Source organism: Apis mellifera, linkage group LG5 (genome assembly GCF_003254395.2).
Source record: "Apis mellifera strain DH4 linkage group LG5, Amel_HAv3.1, whole genome shotgun sequence".
NCBI lineage: Eukaryota > Metazoa > Arthropoda > Insecta > Hymenoptera > Apidae > Apis > Apis mellifera.
Genome location: NC_037642.1, coordinates 8,339,955 through 8,366,983, shown reverse-complemented (window position 1 = coordinate 8,366,983; position 27,029 = coordinate 8,339,955). Strand labels below are relative to the sequence as shown.

The following is a 27,029-nucleotide window of genomic DNA, read 5'->3' as shown; positions in this document are numbered from 1 at the left end:
TTGCGCACAACAGCCAGCTGACGTGAATAACCAGCCAAGGTGTACGTAACTGTGCGTGCATATATACACTCGGATTAAATCCAGCCGCGTGTGTGCCTGGATTCATTTCACCCACCATTTATATATATATATATATTTCAATCGATTGTGTTAGCTTTCCACTGTAAAAAACTTTCACGCATTCGATACTGTAAACGATTTCGTGATTATTCGAAATCCCGGGTTCAATATTATCGAGTTTTGTTTGAAAAAACAAGGGGACAAAAGGAATTATTGGCAATGGTATCCCCGTTTTTATCCGATGTGCACGTGTTTTTCACGGTTTTTCGTTACCTTTATATGTTACATTCGTATACGCTATTTGGCCAAAAATTTGGGACTATTTTTCCAATTGTCCTTTCGAATCTTTTCACATGACTGTATATAAAAAAAAATCAAATTAAGTTTATCCATTTTGTATCGGCTCGAATCGAATCGAAAATCGAGGCACAGATATAAATAGGCCAATCAAGATTGACAAACGCATCGATTTAAAGTTTGTCCATTCTTGTAGATCATGTATGAGTATTTCAGAATGGAAAATTCTGGATTGGCAAAGGCCAATCGTGACGTTGTGTCCACATAGATCAATTTTCGACCGGGGATGTTGTTCACGATCGAGAAGATTTGTATAATTCGAGGACGAATTCCTGGCGAATTATTCGCCTTCCTTTCGCGTTTCGCGTGCTTTTACGATCGTCGCAAACTTCCTTCCTTTCGTACAATTCTTATCAATATTTATGGCTGCGTATTTTGACCAAGGATTCGCTCCATCCTTCGCCACAATCTTCCTCCCACAGAATTTTCTCTCATTGTCCCTCATCTCTTGAATATGTCGAGGATCCCTCGTTCGTGAAACATCTTATCTCGTGGAGGATTCTGAAACGACGTTCAACGACCACGCTTTCGAACATCGTTATCGATCGTACTGCCCGCTTTCACTATCCGACTTTGACTCCATTTCCTCGAGAAATTACAATTCCCATTCGAGGAGAGGGATCGATTTTCACTTTAATTGAACTTGAAGCTAATCAACGGAGTTTGATCTTTGAATTGTATTCTCGATCCAATATAGTTTGCTCGACTGTTCTAATCGTGTTATTCCATGTGTATTAATTTCTATCCATCAGCCGATAAATCGAAAGATTTATACAAAGTCAAATTTATTTTCAAAGATTCTTTATAATTATATATATTAGTAGTCGGATCGATTGATTTATACATTTCAAGCTTAGAATTCGATTATTGTTGTAAGAGTTGATCTCACGAGAAAACGGATTACTCAATAATGAACCACCAGAAGGATGGTCATTTTGGTGGACGAGGAATAGGAAGAGCCGAGACAATTGATCGAAATTTCCCCGTTTGGCGTTGCATAAAATTGGATTTCGATCCATCTGTTAATGTGATTAATGGCCGATCACAAGTTCGATGTTTAAAATTCCTTCAATTATCCGTTTATTTTGCTTCGATAATCTTCGTTCGATTGTTTCGAATTAACGATTCTCCAGATTCGAACAATTTTTCTCGGGTATCTCTGCGAGGAGGAAAGAAATATATTTGGAGGAAATGTTCTTCCCGTTAAATACAATGGAGAGTTTTCACACGATAACGCGTTGAAGGTTCATCCAACGATCTATCGGAGGGGATGGAGGACGGTAAGGGGGTGGCGCGACCCCGAAGCTAGACTATTGTTCGAGCTCACAATGGCTAAACGCAATAAATTATCACCAACCCCGGCCGCATATCACTACGCCACCTTATACAGCAACCCCTAAAATCCTGTTTGAATACGGAATACGCCGATGAAGGAGGGTTTGTGTCACGATTCGCATCGATAAATTCCCATTACCAGTGATAATCGTTCGCTCCATAATTTATCCATTTAATTTACACGATTCGTGTTATTCCAATCTCGTTAAAAAAAATATACGACATTTTCGTTGATTTCTTTTGATTTATTCAATCGAGGATTAAGTTGAATCGAACAATTTAAATATTTGCGTAAAAGAAAAAAGAACTATTTCTCGAGAGAGTGTTTAAATTTTTCGAAAGAAACTCGAAAGAACGCGTTCAGGAGCAAAACTTGAGAACAATTCGACGAAGAGTTTCGCTCGATTCGAACCAAGTTAAACGAAATGGTGGAAAAGAAGAAAAAATTTTGAATACCATCACCCATTTATCACCGACTAAGGAGGGGGGTAATTTTTCATATCTCTTTCCTCGCCTCTTTCTTCATCCCTCCCCAGCGAGGAAGTGTCGAGGATCGGCCGAACGCATTGAAACCTCCGCTATAAATCTTGCAAGAGATCGCCGTCACTTCGCGAAACGTTCCCTCTGTCGTGGTCGAAATACGATCTCCCCACGGCCTCTTCCCGCGATTCCACAGACTTTTGTCGGCGAGGGGACCACGATTCCTTACGTACGTACAAGATCTCCTTCTTCCCGAGGTCTGAAAGTTAAACAGAGGAGGGAGGTGGGAGGCAGAAACGGCTGCAATTTTTACGAGCCGCGTCAGCCGTTAGTCCCGTGGATCCTTTGAAATTTAAATGTCCCCATCTGAAAACTATTCGAAGCCGGCGAGAAATACTGCGACCTCTATTTAGATTGTTGCTCCTCCTCTTGGGATTATCCGGACAGCGTGATATTTAACGGATGGATAGATCCCATCCTACGTTTCTAGAAAGGAGAGTTTTATTATAAATTGTCAATAATAATCACTAATCCTTGAATTTTAGTCACAATTGTGTTACACACTTTCCCTTTGCGTCTCATAGACATTCAACGATTATTCTATTTAGACTCCTTTGAATATCGATGTATATATATTTTTTTCCTTTACTCGATTTCCAATCCGTTTCCATTCCATTCTTCTCGTATCGACAATAATCATCACCACTTACGTGCATCCGTGGCTCTTGATCCAGTTTTTCCCTTTGCGAGTAAATAAAAGTATCGACGAAATAAAGAAAGAAAGAAAGGAAAAGATCCTCTTTTCGAATTGAAATAAAAAGAAGAAAAAAAGGGAAGGGAGTAAATGGCTCGCGAGATTTTTAATTAAACGCGATAAGGTTAATTTCGCGGCACGTTTACCCTCTACGAATTGGCCGTATTCAGAGGGAGGAAGAGGGCTATTCAGGGTGGTCTCGCTCGAACGCGCTTGTTCCAAGGATGGAAGGGAGAGGAGGAGGAGGAGGAGGAGCAAGGCTCGGGCGAAATTTGTAACGGTGCACACAGTCAAGACGCCCTTTTTCAGGGAACGGCGGCGGCGGAGGCGGTTTCTTTTGAATAAAATCAAGTATCAGGTTATTGTGCCGGAACGGAGAAAAGCCGCGATAAGAAGGTCTCTTTCAACCAGCTTTTCAAAACCAGCCCCTTCCCTTTCTTTTTTCTTCTTTTTTATTTTTCATCCTTCTTTTCAAGGCTCGTTTGTCCGGCCGGAAATTTCTTTCCCGCAAGGATGGAGATGTTTTTCAACGAGGCGGGCCGTGTGTGCAATGAATCTCTCTCGTCGCGACAACGCGATTCGACGAGACGGGGATTCGTGCGCACGGAAATTCGGTTTTGTGAATTTTGTGTACAAGGAAACGCATGGTTTTTTAGAAAAAAGTTTGTCGTACTTCAAATTTTGAGTAGATTATATCGACGAGAATAATTTAGAGTGAAGTGAAGGTAATAAGAAGAATATTTACGCGAAATATATCGATGATATACTAAAAAAAGTAATAAGAAAAAATGTATTTAATGCAATTATAACGTAATTACGCGTTTGCGTGCTTTTTAGCGTATCATTCATTTATTCTAGCACAATTTATATTAAAATACTGCCGCGAGTCGAGTATCATTCCAATTTGGACGAAATTTACGTATCGCATTTACTCTAATGCGAATTACCGATCCGTATATTTTTCTCATTTTTTTAAAAATTAAACATTAAACAATTCTCCTAATTTCGAAGAGGTCTCGATTAAAAATGACGCTCGTAATTTTTTAAGAAATATTCTTACAATAATTCAACAAAATAAAACAATTTAGATTATAACCTAAGCCGCCTAGATTTAATAAAATACCTCGAAATTAAATTCACGAAATCATTATACCGTACCATATTTTTCCGAATATACGAGCGGCGATATTTTTAAAAGAGAGAAATTTCGTTTCTCCCGGAACGAGCTAAACCATTTCAAACTTTCGAAGGGGGAAAGTATCTTAAATTTATTTTCCTCGCCGAACGTGTATCGAATCCCTGCCCTAAGCTCCCCGCCGTTTTTCCACCACCCTCAACGTATACCGAGCGAGCCGAGGTATAATTGCGAACGTGGCGGCCGACGAATGGACCGCGAATATGCAAATGCAGCAGGGTTTACGCCCGCCCGATAAAAGCCGCTGATTTATTCCAATAATCGCACGTACGAGTGGTACGGGATGGCCGTTGACGCGCACGCACACCGCTGATAAACGCGTTCGCACGCCGTTGCCCACCCGCGCTTTTCACGCGGCAATGCTCACCGCAGGACGATTCTATTCGTCACACCCCTCCCCCGTTCTTGAAAAACGTAGTACGTGGAGAGACGCGTCCATTCTCGTCCGACCAAACCGTGAAACTCATACCCTTCTCTCCCATTTCGAAAATATATTCGTTTCACGAGTAAAAAAAAGGAAAAGAAAGAATATATATTTTTTTTAATTATGATAATTGATTCTCGTCGACCAAACCGTGAAACTCATACCCTTCTCTCCCATTTCGAAAATATATTCGTTTCAAAAAGAAAAGGAAAAGAAACAATGTATATATTTTTTTTAATTACGATAATTGATGTAATAAGTTATCTAGAGATTCGAAGATCTTTACGAACCTTTACTTTGTTTAAAAATGTAATAACTTTATCATCGATGCGAGGCAATGTAAAAACGAAGGATTCGATAATCGTTTCTTTAGGAAAAATTAAATTCAAGATCCAAATTAGATTCGTACGCACATTTAGTTCCTTTTTTTTTTAAATTCAAGTGAATTCTCTCCAGGAGAATAAATACTCCTGGTTCTAACAAAGTGAGTGAATTAACAAGTGCAAGGACAATTCGTGTCGATGAAGTTGTCCTTGAAAATAAATAAAACGAAAAAATTCCTCTAATTACACGTTAAACAGAGATAATTTCGCTTGTTTGGATTTCGTGGCGTGGAAAGAAAAAAAAAAAAGGACTCCTTTTCCCTCCTCTCCTAGAGGAAATCTCGGATTCTGTCAACTTACCGGGGATGCTGGTGCCGAGGGCGACGAAGGCAACCGCGGTAACCGAGTCCTTGATGCCCAGGGTGCAGCCAAAGTAGGATGCCACGTCTCCTATTACCGCCGTCACCACACCGATCCCGAATATGCTGACAACGAAGCACAGGTAACCACCGGCGATATCTGAAAACCGATATACAATCCAGCTTAAATCGCACGCTTTCGACGAACCTTTCTCAAATTTCTCGCCGATTTAAATTATTTATACGCGAGAGAAGGGGAATCTCGTTTCTTCGACCAGGGTGGTTTGGAGATTTCGTATCTTTCGGGAAGAAAGCTATATTCGAAAATTGGACAGAGAAATTTTGTATCCACCTGAAATTGTTTGCCAACCAAAGTGGATATATATATATATATATATATATATATATATATATATATATGTCGTATAAATTGGATTAGTTACGTGGAAAATGTTACGTTCTTATTAACGTTCGAAATTAACGAGCTGTTTGAATTAAACAACGTTCCGTTTTCCACGATGCATAACCAGGATTAAAGCGTTTAATTAAGCGCGCCAGGGACGTAATTTTTTTGCTCCAATTTTTCCCCCTCCCTTGATCAAACCATCCATTAATCTTCGTCATCGTTCAAGATGAGAATTGGAGATCGTAAAATGCGCAACGTCGAGAAAAAATCGGGTGTTTTATATATATTTCATCGTAGGTAAACTTCAAGGATTTCATCCCCTGTGGGAAATGATATTCGAAGAAAATTGGAATGCATCGGTTATTTGGAGTATAGAGAGAGATATTCGACACCGGTGTCGCGTCGTCGTTCCCTTTAGCTTTGATTAGCGAGACTGCAAACTGTGTTTACTAATCAGCATAAGCTCTTCAAGTTCATGTTAAGTAAACGCGAGGGAGGATATCCGGTTATCTCGTCACCCGAGAATTACGTTCAGAATCATGTCGGACAAGTAGATAACGGCGAAATTATAGTCGACCAAATTTAATTTTCCTCTCTCTTTCGAAACAATTCTCTCGCGTGCATTTTTCTTTTTCCCGATACTGGAATTAAATATTAATATTCTAAGATGAACGTTACACTTCAAGTGGAAATATATGTTCGAGAAAAATTTCTTAACTTATCCTTTCGCAGAAACTCTTGCACAATTTTTAATAAATAGAATTCGATAGGTTTATTTCTTCAACATATCTCGAATCTAAATCGAGTGACAAATCGTTTCGATTTCCATTCGTTCATCGCGTCGAATTATTTTTTATTAAGAAATTGTTAACTTTGATCGATATACACGGAGATTCCATGAGGTAAAGTGGAAGCATCGCGTGCAATTTACGTTCCACGCATTCCTACCTCTTCCTCGTCGCTTCTTTCCAACTTGAATTAATTCGCGTCAACCCGTTTACACCTCATCAACTCGAAAAACACTGATACATCTTGACGGGAGATCTTGCAGAGAGCAGCTGCGCGAGTCTCGATGAAAGGAATTTTCGCCAGAATTCAACGATCCTCTTTTTTTTCCAAACAAAGAAGAACAAAGGTGATTAAACCGATTCGTTAATGAGATACTCTTCGAACGAAACAAAGCTGGTGAAAACTACGAGGAAACTGTTCAAGTAGTACGCAACCCGAATTTCGGCGAATTCCAAATTGTCGTGGCTTAAACTCGTGAAGTTTAACGAGGAACGGCGGCTGCGCATGCAGCTGCATCGAATTTCTCGAGTGGCGAGCGTTAAATGCGACGATTCAACAACCAGCTTTTTCTTTTTTCTTTTTTTCTTTATTATCCTCGCGTCACGCGTTATTTATTCCGATCGTTGTCGAGGAGATCGATCGACGCTCGAGAGTGTCGTTCGAGATTCGCGTAACCGCGAGGATTAGAAGAGAGATCCTGGTGTAAACATGGCGTCTCGAAGATGTACCCAACTCTAATCCTTCTCTCACCGGAGAGTATCGCCTTCTCGATTCACTCGAAAGCTCTAAGGTTGGAGAGGAGGAGAACCTCGTTACGAAACGAAGAAGATTTAGGAAGGGGAGCGAATAATGGGAATTTTTTTTAAGTCGTTAAGTTTCTTTCAGAACTGGATTATTCTATCGGGATTGAAAATTTCGTTGATCCAGGAATTTTAGAATAGGAAAAGTTTTTAAATTTCGTTTCGATGTTTTCTTTTTTTTTAAATTCATATTCTACGAGGATCTGAAAAGAATTTTGTATCAAGGGATCTTGGCGAAGCACGCGAGAATTGGAAAAAGTTTTTCTCGTTCTTTTAATTTTTTATTTTTTATTTCATCTTCGAATCGAAATGCAAAGAGTTTAATTTTCGTCGAGTTAAATTTCCTGGCTTTCGAGTCAAAGATTCGTTCTAGCTAGAACTCGATGACGATTCTCCTTCTTCCTTCTTTTGATGTTCCATCTTCCAAAAAGGAAGAAAATTATGGCACGATACTGTTATCGTCAATGAGATCACGCGTTTGATCATTTTTAGAAGATAGTTGGTGATAGGAATTGCCACGGAATGGAATTTTATTTCGTTCGTTGAAAGTTTTCTCCGAGCGTCTACGTTTCCCAAAGTTCGTAAACAGGGTCGGTTAACCGCCACTGTTCTGGAATTTGTATCTGACGTCTGATCCTCCTCCTCCTTCTCCTTCTCGAGATCCTCGAAACCTATCCACGAACGAACTTGCCTCGTAGGATTTCCAAACTTCGTAACGATTGTAGTTCCCTCAACCACGTGCGAATTCCTGCAGCTTGGCGAAACTGCTACGCGACCGTGCGCATATTCGACGAACCAATTAATTCTCTTTTTCTCTCAGCCGAGATAATGTATCTTTTTGATCGAGAAAATCAATATTAACTTCGAACTTAGACTTTCGACAAACTCGATTCCATTTTTTTCAGATCCCATATTTCAGCATTCGAAATTCTTTCCTCGAATTCCCTCTTGCAAAACACGTTGATACATCGAGAATGATTAATGGACTCTGCATATTCTAGTAGAATATGTGGAAATGTTGAACGGCTCAAACGATTAGAGAGATAAAGTCACCTTGTATAAATAGGATTCCAGCTTTATCAAGACCTTATGGTCGATGGAATGCCGATAACGGAATCTTTCGAGGACAAATTCGGAGAGGCGGGGCAACGCGGTTCGCCGATAAATCAAACCGCGGCTAGTCCATCGATGCGACCGATATCCAAGGGAACCAAGGATCGATAGCCACGAGGTGACCCGAGCTCCGTGAATGTAAATGAGATTAACCGACACGGATCGTGGATCGTCAATCGTTTCGCTCGTTGCCCTCCATTTTTTCTTTCTTTTTTTCCCTCCCCGATCGATTCGTCATCGCGTTATCGATCGATCGTCGCGATTCGTAATTTCAACTTCAACGTTAAATTCATCCGACCCGTGTTTCGTTGTTCCCCGTTGTCAATATCCATTTAATTCCCTTCGTTCGAGGGAGAAACGATAATATCACGGTTTGTCGAATCATCGTTGAAAACATCGTTTCACGAGCAGCGTCGGTAATTGAATCGGCAAACTGAATTATCGACCGAAATCAGCGCGAACTTTGATTATAAACACTTTGATCGTAAACTCGATATTTAATTTGATCACCGACAAGTCGATCCCCTGGCTGGCGATCGTTTCACGGGATAAAACATTATCCGTTACACGGTTTCCATAATACGATTCGTTCCATCTTCCGTTTTGTTCATCAAATGGAACTCGACTTTATACGCGTCCAACATGGTTCACCCAAATACGATACACCTAAACTCTCTGTTGCGCGTCGGCGATGACCAAAGTCGGCCCTCCCTCTCTTCCCGCCCATGAATTATGCGATATTATTATCCCTGGTAAATTCGGGGAAGCGCAATGCGGTCTCCACCATTTTCACTGTACGTGTGCGTGTGATACGAATCGTAAACTTTACCAAACTTTATTAACGAAACACGGTGATTGGAATTAACGGAGAATTGATTTCCTTCCAACTCTCGATTTTGAATCTGGTCTCTGGAAAGGATTCGAATTTTTCCTTTTTTTTTTTTCTAGCCTCTTATCTTAATGTTCTTGAACGTTGACTGAGAATTTGTCAAAAATAAATCCAGCTCGTATTTCGCGAAAATCTTTATCCTCTAATATTATCTCTCTTTCCAATTTATTTATATATCATGAATATTATATCGCCTATTTCTTAGAAGAAGAAGAGTGAAGAAGAGTGAGCCAGTCAAACTCGAAACGAAACGATTCCTTCACTTTCTTCTTCCTTGAGAGATGCACTTTTGGCCACAATCGTGTTTACGGCTCGTAGAATCACCGAGTATGCTTAGCAGATGCAGTCTCGTTAGTTTTGTTCTCCCAACGAACGTGACCCGATTACATCATATAAATTATATATCTGCCACGCGTGACGCAAATTCTAATGTTCCGGAGAGGCAGGATGATGATGATACCGATCCTCGTTCCAACTATATCTCATTCCTCTTCTCTTCTTCTTTGCGTTTCTTCTTACAGCATTATTGAAGAAACTCGTTCCGTTGTTGAAATTATTTGTGCACCAATCATTTCGAAATATTTATCTCAGAAAAAGGCTATTCGTTTAAAAGAATTTTAATTAAAATGACTTTCGCCCACGTTTTCTTACTCTCGATCTCGTTAAAATATTTCTTTCTTTCGATATTTTCTTGAGTCACAGTGCATTCGGGGATAGAGCGCATTTTGAGGAAATTCTGAGGACAGGTGAGAGTATTTTTCTCGAACAGAATCATTTTAAGAGGCAACGATTTTCACTTCGTCAGCGAAAGTTTTATTCTCAAGAATATTTTTTACATTCGATGCATACTTGAAGGACGTTGTTTCTTTCTAACATAAATTTAATTTTTAGTAATAGTCTGATAACTTCGTTGTCGAATTTGAAGGGACAAAAGGTTCGAGAATTCGTAAGAATTTCGCGCAAGATCGATGCATCCTTCATTGATTCGATCAGAAACCGATGCGAGAATTTCTCACAGCCCGCGTTTGAATTGTTTCGAAGATTTGATCGCTTTGACAGCTGGCAAAGCGAATTTTGGCGGAATACGCGGAAAATTCTTTTTACCCAACGTATGAATATGCATCTGAAGAGATCGATTTCACAGATTCGAGAGATTGAGAGATGCGCGCTTTATCAAAATTTATCGTTTTTAGATAAGAGATGTGAATAAATTTGGATAAAACGCACTCGTCTCGGTAAATAATAAATCGTTTCTATCTTGGCGAAAAAGATGTTCCTCCATTCGGACAATCTTTTCTCTAGAGATATGATACGATAGGTACAATATCTCGATCCATAACGTATATATATATATATATTGAATTTGCATGTTGGATGAATTTTCTTGCAAAGGAACGGAACTTTATTCCGCCATAAATCTTCCGCGTTCGACAATTGTTCGAAAAAGAGAGTGTCGAGGATATAATAAAATCGTAATAAATCCGAGATTTCGAAAGAAAGAGCGACGAAGCTTTCAAAAAAAGAAAGAAATTTAATGCGATATCGAAAGAATTTATCGTTCTTCTAAAAATTTAGAACAAATTAAGAATAATAGAACAATACAACTTCTGAGGGAATATTCATTAAAAAATTACCAATTTCCAATATTTTCAAAAATATTCTCGATTCACCAATTTTTAAAAATTTTCAAATATCTACCTTGCCCTAGCTAAGCAAATACTTCGAGAATCAAAATTTCGTAACAGATCTCATCCAACTTAAAATATCCAATTTAAAAAGTGCATATAAGAAAATAATTTCCAAGCATTTCGATTGGAAATTTAATGGAATTTTATCGCTCTTATTTTATCGAGACGAAGTATCGCGAGGGTGACGCGAGTTTTCGACTTTATATCCCGCTTCTCGCCATCATCCGCAAGCAATCGGCGCGACGTTGATTTATAACAGCCTCCGATACTCGAGGAGAGGAATAAACAAACTCAAGCCGCTCCTCCTCCTCCTCCTCTCTCGCCAGTTTGGATACAGCGGTTTGGAGGGCAATTCAGCGGGGCTTTTGTGTCCGATTGTGCTTGGTGAAATAAAGCGCGCCTCTCCTCTCCTTTATCGTCAACTTCTCCCCGTTCCTTTTACCGTTTATCTCCCCCCTTTTCTTCCTTCCAGACACCCTCGGACACGCAAGCTCGAGACAATGTATTATTCACCTCCGCATATGGCACCTTCCACCCCTCTCTCTCTCCCTCCTTTTCCCTTCCGTTAATTCCTAGATCGATCCGTGGGGATGGAAATCGAGCGCTCTCCTTTTTTTAAAAATTCACCAGTGGATTAACGGAACGAGGCCGAAATTGTGACGTTAAGAGAAACGAGGACGATTCTTTCTACGGAATAATTGATGCACGGATTTGGATAAATTTTGGATCGTTGAGAGAGAGAGAGAGAATCGATGTTTTTGCAATGCAAAAACCAATTTCGTGATTAAATTCGAAAATTTAATAATCCAAGTTAATAAGAAAGTTGGATAAATTTTATTATTCGAATAATTGTAAATAATCGTAACTTTTTAAACGATCGAGCGTTTTAAATGAATTTTACTTAAAGAGTAATTTTATTCAACTAATTACAACTTGAGTATTTAATTAATTATACTTTTTCAACGTGTTCAAAGTTCAGACTCGTAACGTTCTATTATTATTCTTGTTGTATGGCAAGTAGTATGAGTACATATCACGTCAGACAGAATAGATCGACTTCTTTCTTCGACATATATATATAATACACGTATATTTTTCGAACCGAATTTCACGGACCAAAGAGAGGAAAGTTCGTGTGGCATAAAAAGACGCGAAGAAGAAGAAGAAGAAGTAAGGAAAAGAAATTTCGACGAAACTTGGCTCGAAATTGTGTCCGACGAAAGTTAATGGTTTAACGAGAGGTTTTAGATCGTGGTTGGGATAAAGTTGGCCCGATAGAGAATAAAGTAAACGCGCTCTTACCGACCATCGCCATCTTCATTTTCCACTTTCCTTGATATTTAAAAGTGAGCAGTTGAAACGGAGCAGATTACAGCCACTGACTCGATTCCGAGAAAACTCGACGATTCCCTCTCCTTCTTACTTCCCTAAGTAATCTTGGGTAAAAGTAATCTCTTTCCAAAATCAATTTTCTCTCTTTAACCACTTTCTTCATTTATATACCGCATTATATATATATGTATATATATATATTTGCACCGCAATATCCTCGATAAATCGATCGTATCAAGTGGCATACGCGATGTCCGCGTATAACCGCGATAACACGATATTAGTTATTGCGCAATAGCAACGGTAATAGCATCAGGAGGATAACAATAGGGTGCGTGTGGGAGGGACTCGACGTATATGGAATACACAGAGGCATCCGCGCGGATTCTGCAGAGTCTCGAACGATGCTAATTGCACGGTACACAATGGACTCTCCTCGTCCTCCGGTTATTCTCTCTTCCTCTCTCGATTGCACGGAGGGGGTGGAGATCGAGATCGCTTTAAATAATTTCGCGACCGCTGGCGTTTATCCCATCAAGTAAACAGCGGCGCTCGCGTTTTTCTCTCCCCCTTTCAGTTGGCCATTTGTTGGCCATTCATCAATCCGATGAATTGAAAGTCGATCGAGCCGATTGGAAGAACCGAGGAAAAAGGGAAAAGATCGGTTTGAATGGAAATGGCGAGGAGTAATAGTTTAATAGGTGGATCTTTGGTTAATCGAAACGTCAAGTCGGTCTTGAAACAACGATTTGCATGTAGGTGAAATTCAGTTGGTGTCTTTTACGTTTATTCGGGTATATCGCGAGATAGAGAAAGATAGAAGAAGAAAGAGTTTCGAGGATGTTTCTCCTGGCCTATTTTTCCTCCTTCTGGGTTGAAGGACGGTGAAGTGGATCCTTTCAGCCGCTCGTTGAAAGATTTACGATAAAACGTGTGACAGACGCGTATCGCCCTGTCTGATGGATTATTCGACTCTTCTCTCCAATACGCATTTTGTGACGTTGGTTTCTCATAAAGGCAGGAAGAAAGAGAGAGGAAGTTTCAAAAAATCAACTAATGTAAAATAAAATGACGTTTAATAATTTCTACGATTCGAATATAGGTGAAAAATTATCCATTTTTCTTAATCGATAGGGATTAAAAAGATTGATTTTCTTCGTTTCTCTTTCGACAAAGAACATTTTTACCTCGTCAAAGATATAAGAACTCTCTTTCTTGCAGTAAAAAAAGAAAAAGAAAAAAAAACACGGTTGAACGACAATACTAAGCAAGGATACTAAGAAAATTTACCATCTCGTGCACGGATCGTTACATCGTTTCATCCATTTTCACGGAATTACCGGCTTGTTCTCGTTCAACGGGGTGAAATTCAATTTCTTCTCTTTCCTCGCATTACGGCATTATACGCGATAAACAGGCAATAACGTTCGAAAAACAGGAGGAGATGCGCAATGGAGGCAGCTACATGGAGGCTCTTAAAATTTCTCTTACCGCTTTATTCCTCCGTTTTCGAAATAGGGGTTGATAGAGACTTAATAAAATTCCTATTCATCTCTCGATTCGTAAAAAGAAGATATAAGAAAATTTCCAACTTTTCCCTTCAAAAAGATAGAAAAAAAATAAAAGATCCTCGATATTTTGGATTTAATGCTCGCGTAATCTTCGATCGACCATGAATCGAGAACGATTTTCATTACCGTTCCACGCTTCAGATTATATTGGAAATTGGAACCGCATCCGTATCATACACAAACAACGCGCCTTATTTACAATTGAACGTAACGTAATCATATTTGCTCGTTTCCATCACTTCCTCTCCTAAAATACTCTTAAATAAATACAATTTATTCATTTATTCGCATCCCTAGAGGTCGGATCCGTTTCTCCAGCCGAGATGAAACGTTGTGCACACCAGGGGGAGGAAACGTCTTGTTGCAATCGGCATTAATAAAAAGAGGAAAGGGAGGGGGGGATCAGTTGTGCGCCCCTGAATAAATTAAAACCGCCCCGTCTGGAGGCCGCCTCTCGCAAGATCGTAATTGCACGGATATTTTTCTCAATTAAAACCGTAATTCCGTTTCCAGGCCGAGAAATTTCCGAGAGAGAGAGAGAGAGAAAGGGAGAGAGGCGCGTTTACCGTAAAAATGAACACCGGTTAGTAATGTCGATCGATATCCTGCCAGCCTGCTGGGATTGCGGAGGCTGCGGAAATTACCTGCGGAAATTTCATTTCGTCGGGTTAGGCTCTAATACCGGTCGAGAGCTATTGCCAGATCGTAATGCCGAGATACGCCACTTGCACAACACTCGTCCATTATTAACCTCTGTTTATTTCTTTATTTTAATCTGTTCGTCTGTTAAAGCGGGCGCTTTCGTCAAATCGAATGATTTTCCGCTACGAAATCGAGAAAGAAAGAACAACAGATAGATCAGTCTTGATATTGCCTTCGTCCACGATTCTCAATAATTTCGTTCAACATACATTGAAATGAAAATTCAATGGAAATTTTGTCAAGGAATAAAAGGGATGATGTTTCTTGGATTAATACCATTGAAATACGATCCTAGATACGAGAATTTCTTACAGGATGATACTGTTAAACTTTGTTAACATTTTCCATAGTTTCGTTAAACTTGAACATTAGAACTGTTCCAAAAAGTTGTTGAAGCGAAGATTCAATTTCGAGATATTCAAACCTTCAAACAGAAATTATTATGTGAAATTATAAAAGAAAATATTCGATACTCGATCACTAGGAATCCTTACGTGTTCTTAATCGATATTTTTATCTCTTCCTCCATTTCTTCTCGAGATTTTTCGACTCTTTCCAAAGCGATAGATATTCACGCCGTTCTAATCTGTTGAAAAAGCAATAAACTTTGGAACAATTCCTTTCGACCCAGTCACCGAACTTCATTAAAATATAACGGAGAGGGAGCATACGTGAGAGATGATTCTCTCTCGCACAGTCAGTGCGCAAACCCAGAAGCTTCGAGGATAGAGAGTTTAATCAAGAACGCGGGTTATCTGGCCTCCACCACCTATTTCTAGCCAGCTTTATCACCGCCAACTGGTTTATCATAAGCTAGCTAGTAGCCTGGAATGGCTAATGAAGTCCAAGGCGGGAGCAGTAAATAACGAGCCGGGTGTTTCGCAATTTATTATTCTTGAGAAATGAAAGCTGCCAACACTTGTGCCATCTTTATCCATTTTTGTCAACATCTCCTTTTTGTTCCCCGATCATCGAATTTCTTTATCGGGGATTTATCGGTTTTCGAAGGAAAGAAATTCGAGGGAATTCCTCCCCCGTTAACACGACTTTCATTCACTGGCATTATGGATGCATTATGTGTACAAGCAGACATGTGAAACGTCCCATCGGCCGCGTATATTACTCCTACCACGACACGCCGTTCCATCGAGTCCTCGGAGAGTCATCGGTTTTAGTTTACGAACCGGGCCAATCCCCGAAGATCAAGCTTTTTCTTAATTTTCCATTCGTTGTTCCAGATATGTATGTATATATTATATTCCCTGTCTGTTAAACAGATCGTGTATCTTTGCATATTCAACGAAGGAATATCGACGAGACGAACGAAAGAAGAAATTGAATATTTAATAAGTTGCTCGCCGATACCACGCTTTCCCTTCATCTTTCCTTTCCTTTTGTTCCTTTTCGTGACACTCGGAAGAAAGTTTAAAAATAATAATAAATATATTTCTTTTCTTGTATAAATATATCTGATTCAGTATCTTCAAAGAGAGATTGAAGAAAATTGTTTCTTATAAAAGAAAAGATTAATCTGTTACACGTACGTTGACTTACAATTGGTGAGCAAATTCGAATCGTAAGTTAAAGCCTTTTGTTTTTGATCTCCACGAATCTTGTTTCAATTTCTTTTTAAAATAAGTAAGAGAAATAGTAATAATTGTCATAAAGAAGATACAAACTTTCATTCACAAAACGTGGCCAATTTTTAAGATCTTACTTTTTTAGGGATGAAAAACACTCCGTTTCCAGATTATAATTGCGCGAGTGCACAATTGCGAGGCGCCAAGAAATTTGCATCGCGAATTATTCAATACACAACGATCTAAAAATAAGATGGGTGGAAAGCAAGCCAAACGAAATCCGTAATTTTTGTTGTTTTTCGACCGTCGAAATTAGAATTTCATTGCGGCTTGGTCACAGCTGGAGACACGCCGGAACGTTTTTGCTGATCAAATTTTGGAACGGCCCCACCTCGCGTAATCTGTAACCAAGATATAAAAATCCATCGATTTACGATCCTCCTTTGAAACCAACTCCACACAAATTCGATCTTTTTTATAAATATCATGCATTTTTTCAATCGTGAGTCATCTCGAAACCATTATCATCAATTTTTTTAAAATTTGTCAATTTTACATCCTCCTCGAGTCAACTCCACGCAGAATTTTTTATTCTCGAACAGCATTTTCCTTTGTCTTTTCAATCGTTATTTTTCCTGACAGTTTAATATCTTTTCCCATTATCCATCGATATTGTTATATCAATCTTTGTCCCATCAGAAACGAATTTTATTCCATTATTTAAAAGGAATGATCCATGCATGGTTTGTAAACGTTTCGAATAATTTTGCAGGCCAGAATAGATAAGGGAGGGGGTAAAGTATCCGGCGAGCGGACACAATGAAAGCCCACAAAATCCCTGTGGAGTTGCGATCTCTCCTGCAGGATAATATCATCCTATCGAGCTTCTTGTTCTGAGGAGAGACAGAGAGAGATTCTCTCAAAGTTGGAGAGAATCGCCGCATCCTTGTCTCCAGTTAAGAGGATACTTATTTCGAGATAAAACTCGTCACAGTTTCAGAAATATCAAATTTAATTTTATTCCTTTTCTTATCTTTCTTTTTCTTTCTTCATCCTTCGTTTCTCTCTTTATCCAATTTCATTTTCTTTTCTTTTTAAAAACTGCTTGGTTTAATCGTACACTCACGATTAATCACGATGCTTTAAATTGTGATACACTTTAAAAATCTGAAAGAGTGGGTCGATTGTACGCCTATCACCACACCGCCCAGGGACTCGAGACCTTTACAGCTCCGATACACCGTTTACTTCGCCGTAAAGTTTCCCGTAAGATCTCTCCAACCATTACATTAGAACCGCTCCTTGGAAGAAGTTACCCTCCCGGAAAACGGGAGTAACTTCTCTCTATCTCAGTTCTCGTTTCATTACCCTTTTCCCCATCAATTATATCATTGTTCCATCGCATAAACGTGTTTTTTTTCCCCCTTTCCTTCTTCTCGTAAATAGATTTGCAGAAAGCAATAAATCCCGATCTTTTCTCCAACTCTCTCTCTCGTTCTCCTTCTTTTCGACCATCCTTCTCCTTCCTGGGTTGTTTCGTGTAACTCTATCTCCGCGTGATTGATGGCCCACGTCAACTCGTGATCTATCGCGTTAATCACGGGATACCTCGTTTTACGCTTTCATCTTTTTTTCTCATCTCCTTCTTTCCACCACAGTCGTTAAACGGATTGCTGGCTACTATATATCGAACAATCTCGTCCTCGTCTTAATCTTCTCCCCCGTTTTGATTTATCGTTCCTCCTCTTCCTTTATTTTATCCTTCCAACAAACGAGATTGCGAATTCTCATCGCATTCTAACCTCTTCATCGACAAGCTTTCTTTCTCTCTCAGAGATATATTTTTCATTCCTCTCACTCTTGCTCTCTTTTCGTCTCTTTTCCATCTTTACGTCGCATCCGTAATACGAGTCGTGTACTTTCTATTTCCTCGAGTCGAAATAGAAAAGGGAACAGAAAAGGGAAATGGAGGGGTTAAAGAAGATATTTGTTGTCAATAGTGGTGATGGGCGTGGCCGTGCATACGCGATATACTTGCGTTTCGTTTCATTCGATTCTTTCGAGATCGCGTTATTCCCGCGATATTTTCTAGGACACTGCAGCATCCACCCTCCCCCCTTCCCGCGCCAATGATCCTCGCGGAGGAGCTCTCTCTTCCCTCGCCACCGTTATCTCGAAAATTTCTACCACGATTCTTCCACGAATAAATTCGAATGGAAGATAATCGAATAATACTCCAACCGAGTGTTTTTTCAACAATTCGTTGCGGAGACTAACTTTACAATTTTCCATCATTATACGACGATATATTCGAGTTGAATATTGAAATCGTTGTTGTTCGAGGAATCACGTTTTGTGACAATAAAAATCATCTCCTCGAAGAATTATTTTTATCGAAAAAGTATTTATACTATCGATATTTAATTTCTATAACGCGACTCGTTTCATTTCAATAACTTAAAAGCGATCGAATTACATTCGCTTCGCTTCGTCTTCGTCGAATCTCTGTTTCATCTAATTCGAATTAATTGCTCTCGAATTAGCTAAGCTTCAATGTCTTTATAACTTAAATATACTTTTTACCCTCGCAATCTACCCTTACATCTCTCCCCAAAAAAGATAGAACGCGCGTAAATTTGAATTTTAAAAAATTTTAGAATTGGCGCGAATTAGCCGCCATTTCTCGCTTTGTAAGAAAAAAATACGGGGAAGGGGAGAAGGGGTTTTAACGTCTTTATAACTTTATATATACGCTTGTTTCTTACCCTTCCTTACATCTCCCAAAAAAGATAGAAACGCGCGCGTAAATTTGAATTTTAAAAAATTTTAGAATTGGCGCGAATTAGCTAAAATTTCTCGCCTCGTAAGAAAAAGATACGGGAAAGAGAGGGGAGTTTTAACGTCTTTATAACTTTGTATATACGCTTGCTTTTTACCCTCCCTTACATCTCCCAAAAAAGATAGAAACGCGCGCATAAATTTGAATTTTAAAAAATTTTAGAATTGGCGCGAATTAGCCGCCATTTCTCGCCTTGTAAGAAAAAAATACGGGGAAGGGGAGGGTTTCCAACGTCTTTATAACTTTGTATATACGCTTGTTTCTTACTCTCTCTTACATCTCTCAAAAAAGATAGAAACGCGCGTAAATTTGAATTTTAAAAAATTTTAGAATTGGCACGAATTAGCCGCCATTTCTCATAAGAAAAAGATACGGGGAAGGGGGAGGGATTTCCAACGTCTTTATAACTTTGTATATACGCTTGTTTCTTACCCTCTCTTACATCTCCCAAAAAAGATAGAAACGCGCGCGTAAATTTGAATTTTAAAAAATTTTAAAATTGGCGCGAATTAGCCGGCATTTCTAAGAAAAAGATACGGGGAAGAGAGGGGAGGGGGAAGGGGAGGATTCGAGCCGCGAGAAATATTCGTATTCCGGAAACGGGGATCGGTTCCATGTAAATTGGCTCTCGCGGCCACGCGAATTATTACCTCGAGGGCGTGTCACGAACACTCTTCACTCTGGCTCTCCCTCCCTCTCCTTCCCCGATGCTTTTATCGAGTGGCTGTCGACCTGTGGCGGCCGATCGAACCCCGATCGAACCTCAACCCCGCGTGCACACGATCCGCCGCCGCCGCCGCCGCCCCACTGGGGAAAAACCACTTTATAGCCACTCTAGATTTAGCTGAAGGATTCTTCGCACGAGGTGATCGCGGTCTACCCCCTCCCTTCTCCCTCTGTCGTCTCTCTTCGCACGATGACGATGATTTAACCGCTCCTCGCCACCGTGCTTATCCAACTTCTTGCTAATTTGTTAACTCTTCTTCTATTATTATTCTATTATTAATTTGTCGTTTGGTTCACGAATCGTATATACGTTGACGAAAATTTTCAATTTTCGCTCGATATTAATTAATTCTAACTATGGGAATTGTATTTAATTTTTGAAAATTCCGTCTTCCGAAATCGTGTCCCGTCCAATTATCGAACTTGCCGCCATCATTGTTCCGTTGATTTTTTCAGTTCGCACAGAGTCAATCAAATTTCGTCGGTGGAATTTCCCTAGAAAGAAATGATATTTTTTTTCCTCTTTTTAACCTAACCTGAAATATCCTTCGTGCGTAATTTAATAACGTTCCTTGCATGCCAAACTTCCTCCGCGCGTCTTCTTTTTCGCGGGAGAGCCTCGGTGAAAATTTAAAGAGTTCCTCGGGGAAAGGAAGAGGATTCGTTAAGCGGAGATATTTTTGTAAAAAAAAAAAAAAAAAAAAATTAATAATTCTCTAAACACGATTGCAACGTTTCATCTATCAAAGTTAAAAAAAACCGGTTAGGAAAGGAAGACGGTGGACGATAAGAAAGGAAAAATAATTTTCATTCACCATTGTTTCACCTCTTTCGTTTCAACTCCACGCCGTTCCATCGATCGATCTCGTCGCTTCCCATTTCTCTTCACCCATTATCGAATCGAATCGAACGCGACAGACGCTTCACAACCATCTGTGCGTACGTATATTTAAACCGATCGAATTTTTATTTCTTTGGAAATTTTTCTTCCCCATCCCGAAACGCGAACGATGGAATGGAATTTCGGTATAAATTAACGGCGCTTATACGACCCGATATTTCGTTAAAAAAAAAGAAAAAAAGGGGAGGGAAATACGCGAAATTTTCCAACGAATCGCGCGATCAAAAAACGTTGGCCGACGTCGATCTCTTTTTACACGCGAGGCAAATATCGTTGACCGCCGGCTTTCCCGTTTTTTTTATTCCTTCGCGCGGAACGGGAAAATCGCGTTAACGATTCGTTTCGCTCGTTTTCGCGCGCAAAAGTATGGAAGGGGGAGGCTTTTGGATGGAAATTAATCGAACGCCCCCCTCCCTCTTTATTGGATCGAGCCAACGCGAAAATCGCCCATTTCGCGATTATCGGATCGCGATTCGATTATTTATCTGCAATTTGACAGGGAGAGGGAAAAGAGAGAAAGAGAGAGGATGGTGTTTAATCTCCCCCGGCTTTAAATAATTCTCCGTCCACCCTTCCTCCTTTGCCGTGCTCGTAAATTATGTTACCTTTATTCGCGCGTTATTCGCCCAACTTTTTGAAATATTTGAATTGCAGGCTGACGAGAATTCATTAAATATCGAAATACCGTTTTTTTTTTTAAATGAATTCGTATCAATTCGAAAACGAAGGATGGCCGATGTTGATTTTGGACGAACTTTCCTCCAGCTTCCGAAAGAAAATTTTTGGTCGTAGATTTTAAAACTAAGTTACGAGAGAATTCATTAAATATCGAAATACCGTTTTTTTTAAATGAATTCGTATCAATTCGAAAACGAAGGATGTTGATTTTGGACGAACGAAAACTTTTCTTCAGCTTCCGAAAGAAAATTCTTCGTCGTAGGTTTTAAAACTAAGTTGCGAGAGAATTCATTAAATATCGAAATACCGTTTTTTTTAAATGAATTCGTATCAATTCGAAAACGAAGGATGGCCGATGTTGATTTTGGATGAACTTTCCTCCGAAAGAAAATTCTTGGTCGTAGGTTTTAAAACTAAGAGAGACAGTAGTTAAATTCCTAGTCGCGAGTGGAAACTGCTGATTAGTTCCGTCCGCTGTTCGAACCAGTGGCCAGTGATGGAGGTCAACGATAATCGGACAACTTTTAATCAACCCCTATCCCTCTCTTCGTTTCGAGACGAAACTTCTCTCTTCCTTTCAACAATATCGCGAGCTCTGTAGAACGGAAGAAACAATGGCGTTAAGGAAGAGGAGAAAAGAAGTTAGCCTGGTTAGAATTTAAAAGGTAAATAAATAAATACGGTCCACGGAGAAAACTCAATTTCCATTTCCCGTGGGTGTCCTTTTCCTTCAAGTAAAGGTATCCGCTTCGCAGTCACGTTCACAACGTTTGTCGGCGCGATACACGTCCCTGTAATTCACTATATCTGTCCGCGTGTAACATCTTCTCGCGAGAGAGGGAATGACTTCTCACATCATCCTTGCAATCGTGCAGATTCTTCCGTGGGAACGATGAAAGATCGCCAGAATCTTGTATCGTGATTTCGTGCACTTCTTCAAAAAGAGTTTTTCCAGAGGAGAACCGATATAAAACTATTTTTAACGTACTTCGTTAAACTTAATTTATCTTCAAAGTAATTCTTGCGCAGCAAGAATTGTTCATGTTTCGAATAATAAATTTTATGGAAAAAAAATCGCGTTATATCCGATCTAGTCGAGTATAACGAGTGATAACGTTATTAATTAAAGGATCGATTAAAGGAAGTTCGTTATAATAATAATTATTCGTTGGCTCGAGCGATCAATCTAATACGCAATGCTTGATCAACTCGCCGACGATAACACGCGATAAATAACTTTTATCTCGATGAAACGACCGACATATTTCGGCAACAAATTTCTATCAAACGAGGTTCAATTTATATTCTCTGCCCAACCCTTTATCCCGCTTTCATTTAACCGTAAACAAGGCGTAACCACGGACCAACTTTTAATTTATTTAATTACGCGTTCGAGAAGGCAACGGGTTGCGCGAAAAATATTTCGCTCGTAGTTTATATTCGCTCGAGCATAAGCTGGCCTCGTATCTCGCTCGCCAGTGTTGATAAACACAAGTTGCACGGCGTGCCAGATGCAGCACCGCAACCTCCGACCTAACTCGCCCCTCTTTCTTCTCCCCCATCCCCTCCTCTAGGATGGGAAGAGCGTTCGTTCGACATCTGGAAAGAGCACAACTTACCCGTGGGCGGAACGAACGCGAACAACACTTTCCACAATATCGTCACGCCGTGCATCAGATAGTCCAAGGTGGACGGCGCCGCTGGTTCCCCGCCGCCCTCGTCGTCCTCGTCGCCGCCGCTCACCGTCAATGCCTCCGTGAACTGTTCCTTCCAGGAACTGGTGCCTGTCAACATTACACCACTCGATTATTATTAATTACTCTTTCAATTCTTCCAGCTTGAGGAATAAAGAATAAAGTGGATTTAAGGTATTGGAAATTAAGTGATGGTTTAGGTGGTTAACATTATACTACTCGATTATTATTAATTTATTCTTCCAATTCTTCCAGCTAGGGAAATCTTTAGGGATTATCTTTGGAAAATAAAGAATAAAGTGGATTTAGGATATTGGAAATTAGGTGATGCCTGTCAACATTACACCACTTATTAATTACTCTTTCAATTCTTCCAATAATATATAAAGAATAAAGTGGATTTAGGGTATTGAAAATTAGATGCTTGTTAACATTACACCACTTATTATTAATTACTCTTCCAATTCTTCCAACTTGGGGAAATGATTATCTTTGGTAAATAAAGAATAAAATAGATTTAAAATATTGGAAATTAGAACTGGTGAACTGTTCCTTCCAACTGGTGTCTGTCAATATTACACCATACAATTATTATTAATTTATTCTTCCAGCTTAGGGAAATCTTTAGAGATTATCTTTGGAAAATAAAAAATAAAGTGGATTTAGGATATTGGAAATTAGGTGGTGCCTGTCAACATTACACTACTTATTATTAATTACTTTTCCAATTCTTCCAGCTTGGGGATTATCTTTGGTAAATAAAGAATAAAGTGGATTTAGGGTATTGAAAATTAGATGCTTGTTAACATTACACCACTTATTATTAATTACTCTTCCAATTCTTCCAGCTTGGGGAAAAGATTATCTTTGGTAAATAAAGAATAAAATAAATTTAAAGTATTGAAAATTAGATGGTGTCTGTCATCAACATTACACCACTCGTATCATCATTATTAATTACTCTTATAATTCTTCCAACTTGGCAAATAAAGAATAAAATGGATTTAAGATATTGGAAATTATGCTTGTCAACATTACACCACTTATTATTAATTACTCTTCCAATTCTTCCAGCTTGGAGAAAAGATTATCTTTGGTAAATAAGGAATAAAATGGATTTAGATTTATTGGAAATTAGATGGTATAAAATTAGGAGAAAGTTGTAAGAACGTGAAATGGGAAGAAGAGGTGATTTGGCCGTAATCGCGTTGAGTCGCAGCCAAGGAAAGAGGAGGAATTTGGGAGTCGATGAACCTTTTTACGTGTAAATTGTCTCGTTGACAATTTCTTATTTCTCTCTCTTATTATCTCGGCTATAAATTAAATACAATGGAGAAGTGGATAATTCTTAAGAAAAGAGGGATGTTTCGAGGGATGCATTAGATCCTTCCACGAATCGAATTTCCCTCGTTGATTAATTTATATCTTTCTCTGCTGGATAATTGGCAAGTTTCGATTACGACGCCGTGAAATAAATTCAGGTAACGAGATCGTGTATCTGTGATAAAACGAGTTCGAGTTTCACGTATCGATTTCGATACAGGCAATAATTTCCACTTAACGTTTCGAAAAGCGTGCCACTTCGTTTACCTCGTCCCAATGTAATTTTTCAAGATTGTACCGAATAACGCATTGCTCCTCGATTATCAATTATTCCCGTTATCGACGCGAGAGGAAGAGGAAGGCCAGAAATGGCGGAATCACGAGGGAAGGGAGGAAACTATCAAAGCTCTTGGTTATAAACCAAGAGAGGGGTTCTTTTTAATAATAAAATTCCGGACAAGTTATGCAACTTTCCTCCGCTCGTTTCTCGGGTATTTACGCTTTTTACCCGGTCGATATTTAGTTAAACGTACGAAAAAAAAAAAGCCTGCACGCCACTTACTCCCAAAGAATACTCCCTCTTCTACTTTTTTCATAACTCGACAGACTTAACGAAATTTTTATTAACCGTTTTATTTTAGGCCCGTCGTAAAAGTTTCCATTATCTCATCGTTATCCTCCTACATTTTCATCTCAGATATCGTAAATTCATACTATCGAATCTTTTATTGTGCTCGAAAATTAACAAATGGACAAATAAACGCTTCGAGAAAAATTTCATCAAATATCTTCGTCGAGACAGAAAGCTTAATTAAGTAACGAATAATTGTAATTGTAATTCGTCCGTGGAAAACGCAACGAGTTGAAAAAGAAAAAAAAAAGAAAAAGGAGAAGAATAAAACGTAAGGAGGAGGAAAAACTATTAATTTCAAATATACGCGATATACGAAAAGAAAGGAGGGAAGAAAAACGCTTGAACCGGTGTCAAACGGAGGATAAAACTGGGATCTCGCAAGGACATGTCTCGCAAGGACTTTGGCCGCGGATGTGGGTCACAGTTTCTTGCGGAAAACGCGAGACGACTCCTCCCCGCTCTCCAAAGATTTAATGATTCGTTTCACGATGGAAATCCTCGCTCGAGGAGAAGCATTTCGAAAAGATTTCCCCGCTTGTTCATTGTTACGCGTGGATCCCCTCGCGTGAGATTACCAACGATGGCCAATCTCGCGAAACGGGTATTCCATCCCCTTCGTGTTTTAAAAATCTTTTATTCTTTCGAAGAGAGAGTGGAAGAGAATGAGCGTGTACCGTAAGTGTTATGGAATTCTGCTCCATGATTTCAAGAGGAACGTTGTTTCGTTATTCGAGAATTCAACGTTAATTACTTGGAGTAATTGAAAATTTTTTTAATCGAAAAATTTAATTATTCCACACTTGGGTTTTCTTTCTTTTTTTGTTTAAATTATAATTCTTAATTTAATTATAATTTTGAATAAACGAATCCATTTCCAAGCAAGCTTCGATTCAAAGGGCTGCCGATCAATGAATCGAACGAAAACTCAAAGAGAAGAATTGATTCGAAAATCGTCTATCGTAAAATAAATGGAATCGAACGCATTAAAGGCGGCAGACCGACGGCTCGCACCTTTGAGTTTAAAATTAACTTGCCCGAAGGCAGGTTGGGGTGAGTGCACAAAGGATGCCAATTCTTTCCCTTTCCCCTCCCCTCTCTTCGTCTCTTTTATTTTTCGACTCGAATAAAAACCATCGCCACAAAGGGTCATTCACTCGAAAACTTGCCAGAAGAAGAGTTTCTCGCTAATTCTTAGTGACGAATTTTTAGTCGTCCGACGTTCAAATAAATCACTCGCTCGCTAATTCGATCGACGAACGAAATCTGAACTCGGTTGGAATCTCGAAACGTTTCGAAAATTTGCATTCTTTTTCCTTTTTCCTTTTTTTTTTCCACCAGAGCGTAGAATTTTTCCATAGATATTTTCCGACGTATTTTCGATATTTTTGCATTTTCGTTTTCTCTCTGTCAATGCTTAATCTGAATTTCAATACGGTGTTTCTGCGGGGAGAAAAATCGCAACGAGGGAAAAACAAGATCAAAGTTTATACAGGATATATATATATATGTATACACATGTTGAAATAATCCATTCCACTTCACTTTTTCAACCGAGATAATGACGAACGTTCGACGCCTGTCAAAAATTACGATGTTGCGATCTCGATTTTCAAACGAGATTCAATGAGCAGCTGCTGGAAATCCTGAAGGAGATTCCCGCGCGGAGACAGATTCGTGGAATCCACTTCCACGTGTGGATACGCTTTGCGAATTTACATTTAAAGCGGTCGCGCCGAGCAACTTCTCGATAGTAAGCCGCCTGGTTGCGATGTTACACCGAGTGCACAGTATTTCGAGCTATACGTCTTCGAATCGAAATCGTTAGAGGAAAGTTCCCTTACTCGGTGTGAATCTCTTTATCGGATAATTTCATTAACAGACAGAGATAAATTCGCCGTATTTTGCCATTGTTGGAATTATCATGAGTAAAACTTATCATATATATATTATTGTTGAAGATAAGGAATTTGGCAAATGGAATTTTGTACATCGTTATTTTTCTTTTCTTTTCTTTTTTTGAGGAAAGATGAAATATAATTGTATAAAATACATAAACACATGAATTGATCAATATTAT

General features: G+C 39.2%; 1 protein-coding gene across 3 annotated transcripts in view; it reads right to left on the bottom strand.

Annotated features, from left to right (window-relative positions):
* The window catches only part of LOC409818 (sodium/calcium exchanger 3), a 96,220-nt gene that overhangs the window by 16,960 nt on the left and 52,231 nt on the right, over window positions 1-27,029 (bottom strand). For all 3 annotated transcript variants that reach the window (XM_026440945.1, XM_026440944.1, XM_026440946.1), the window contains exons 5-6: window positions 22,921-23,085; window positions 5,289-5,447 (exon numbers count right to left, since the gene is read on the bottom strand). In XM_026440945.1, coding sequence (XP_026296730.1) covers window positions 5,289-5,447; window positions 22,921-23,085 — 324 coding nt within the window. The remainder of the gene's footprint in view (window positions 1-5,288; window positions 5,448-22,920; window positions 23,086-27,029) is intronic.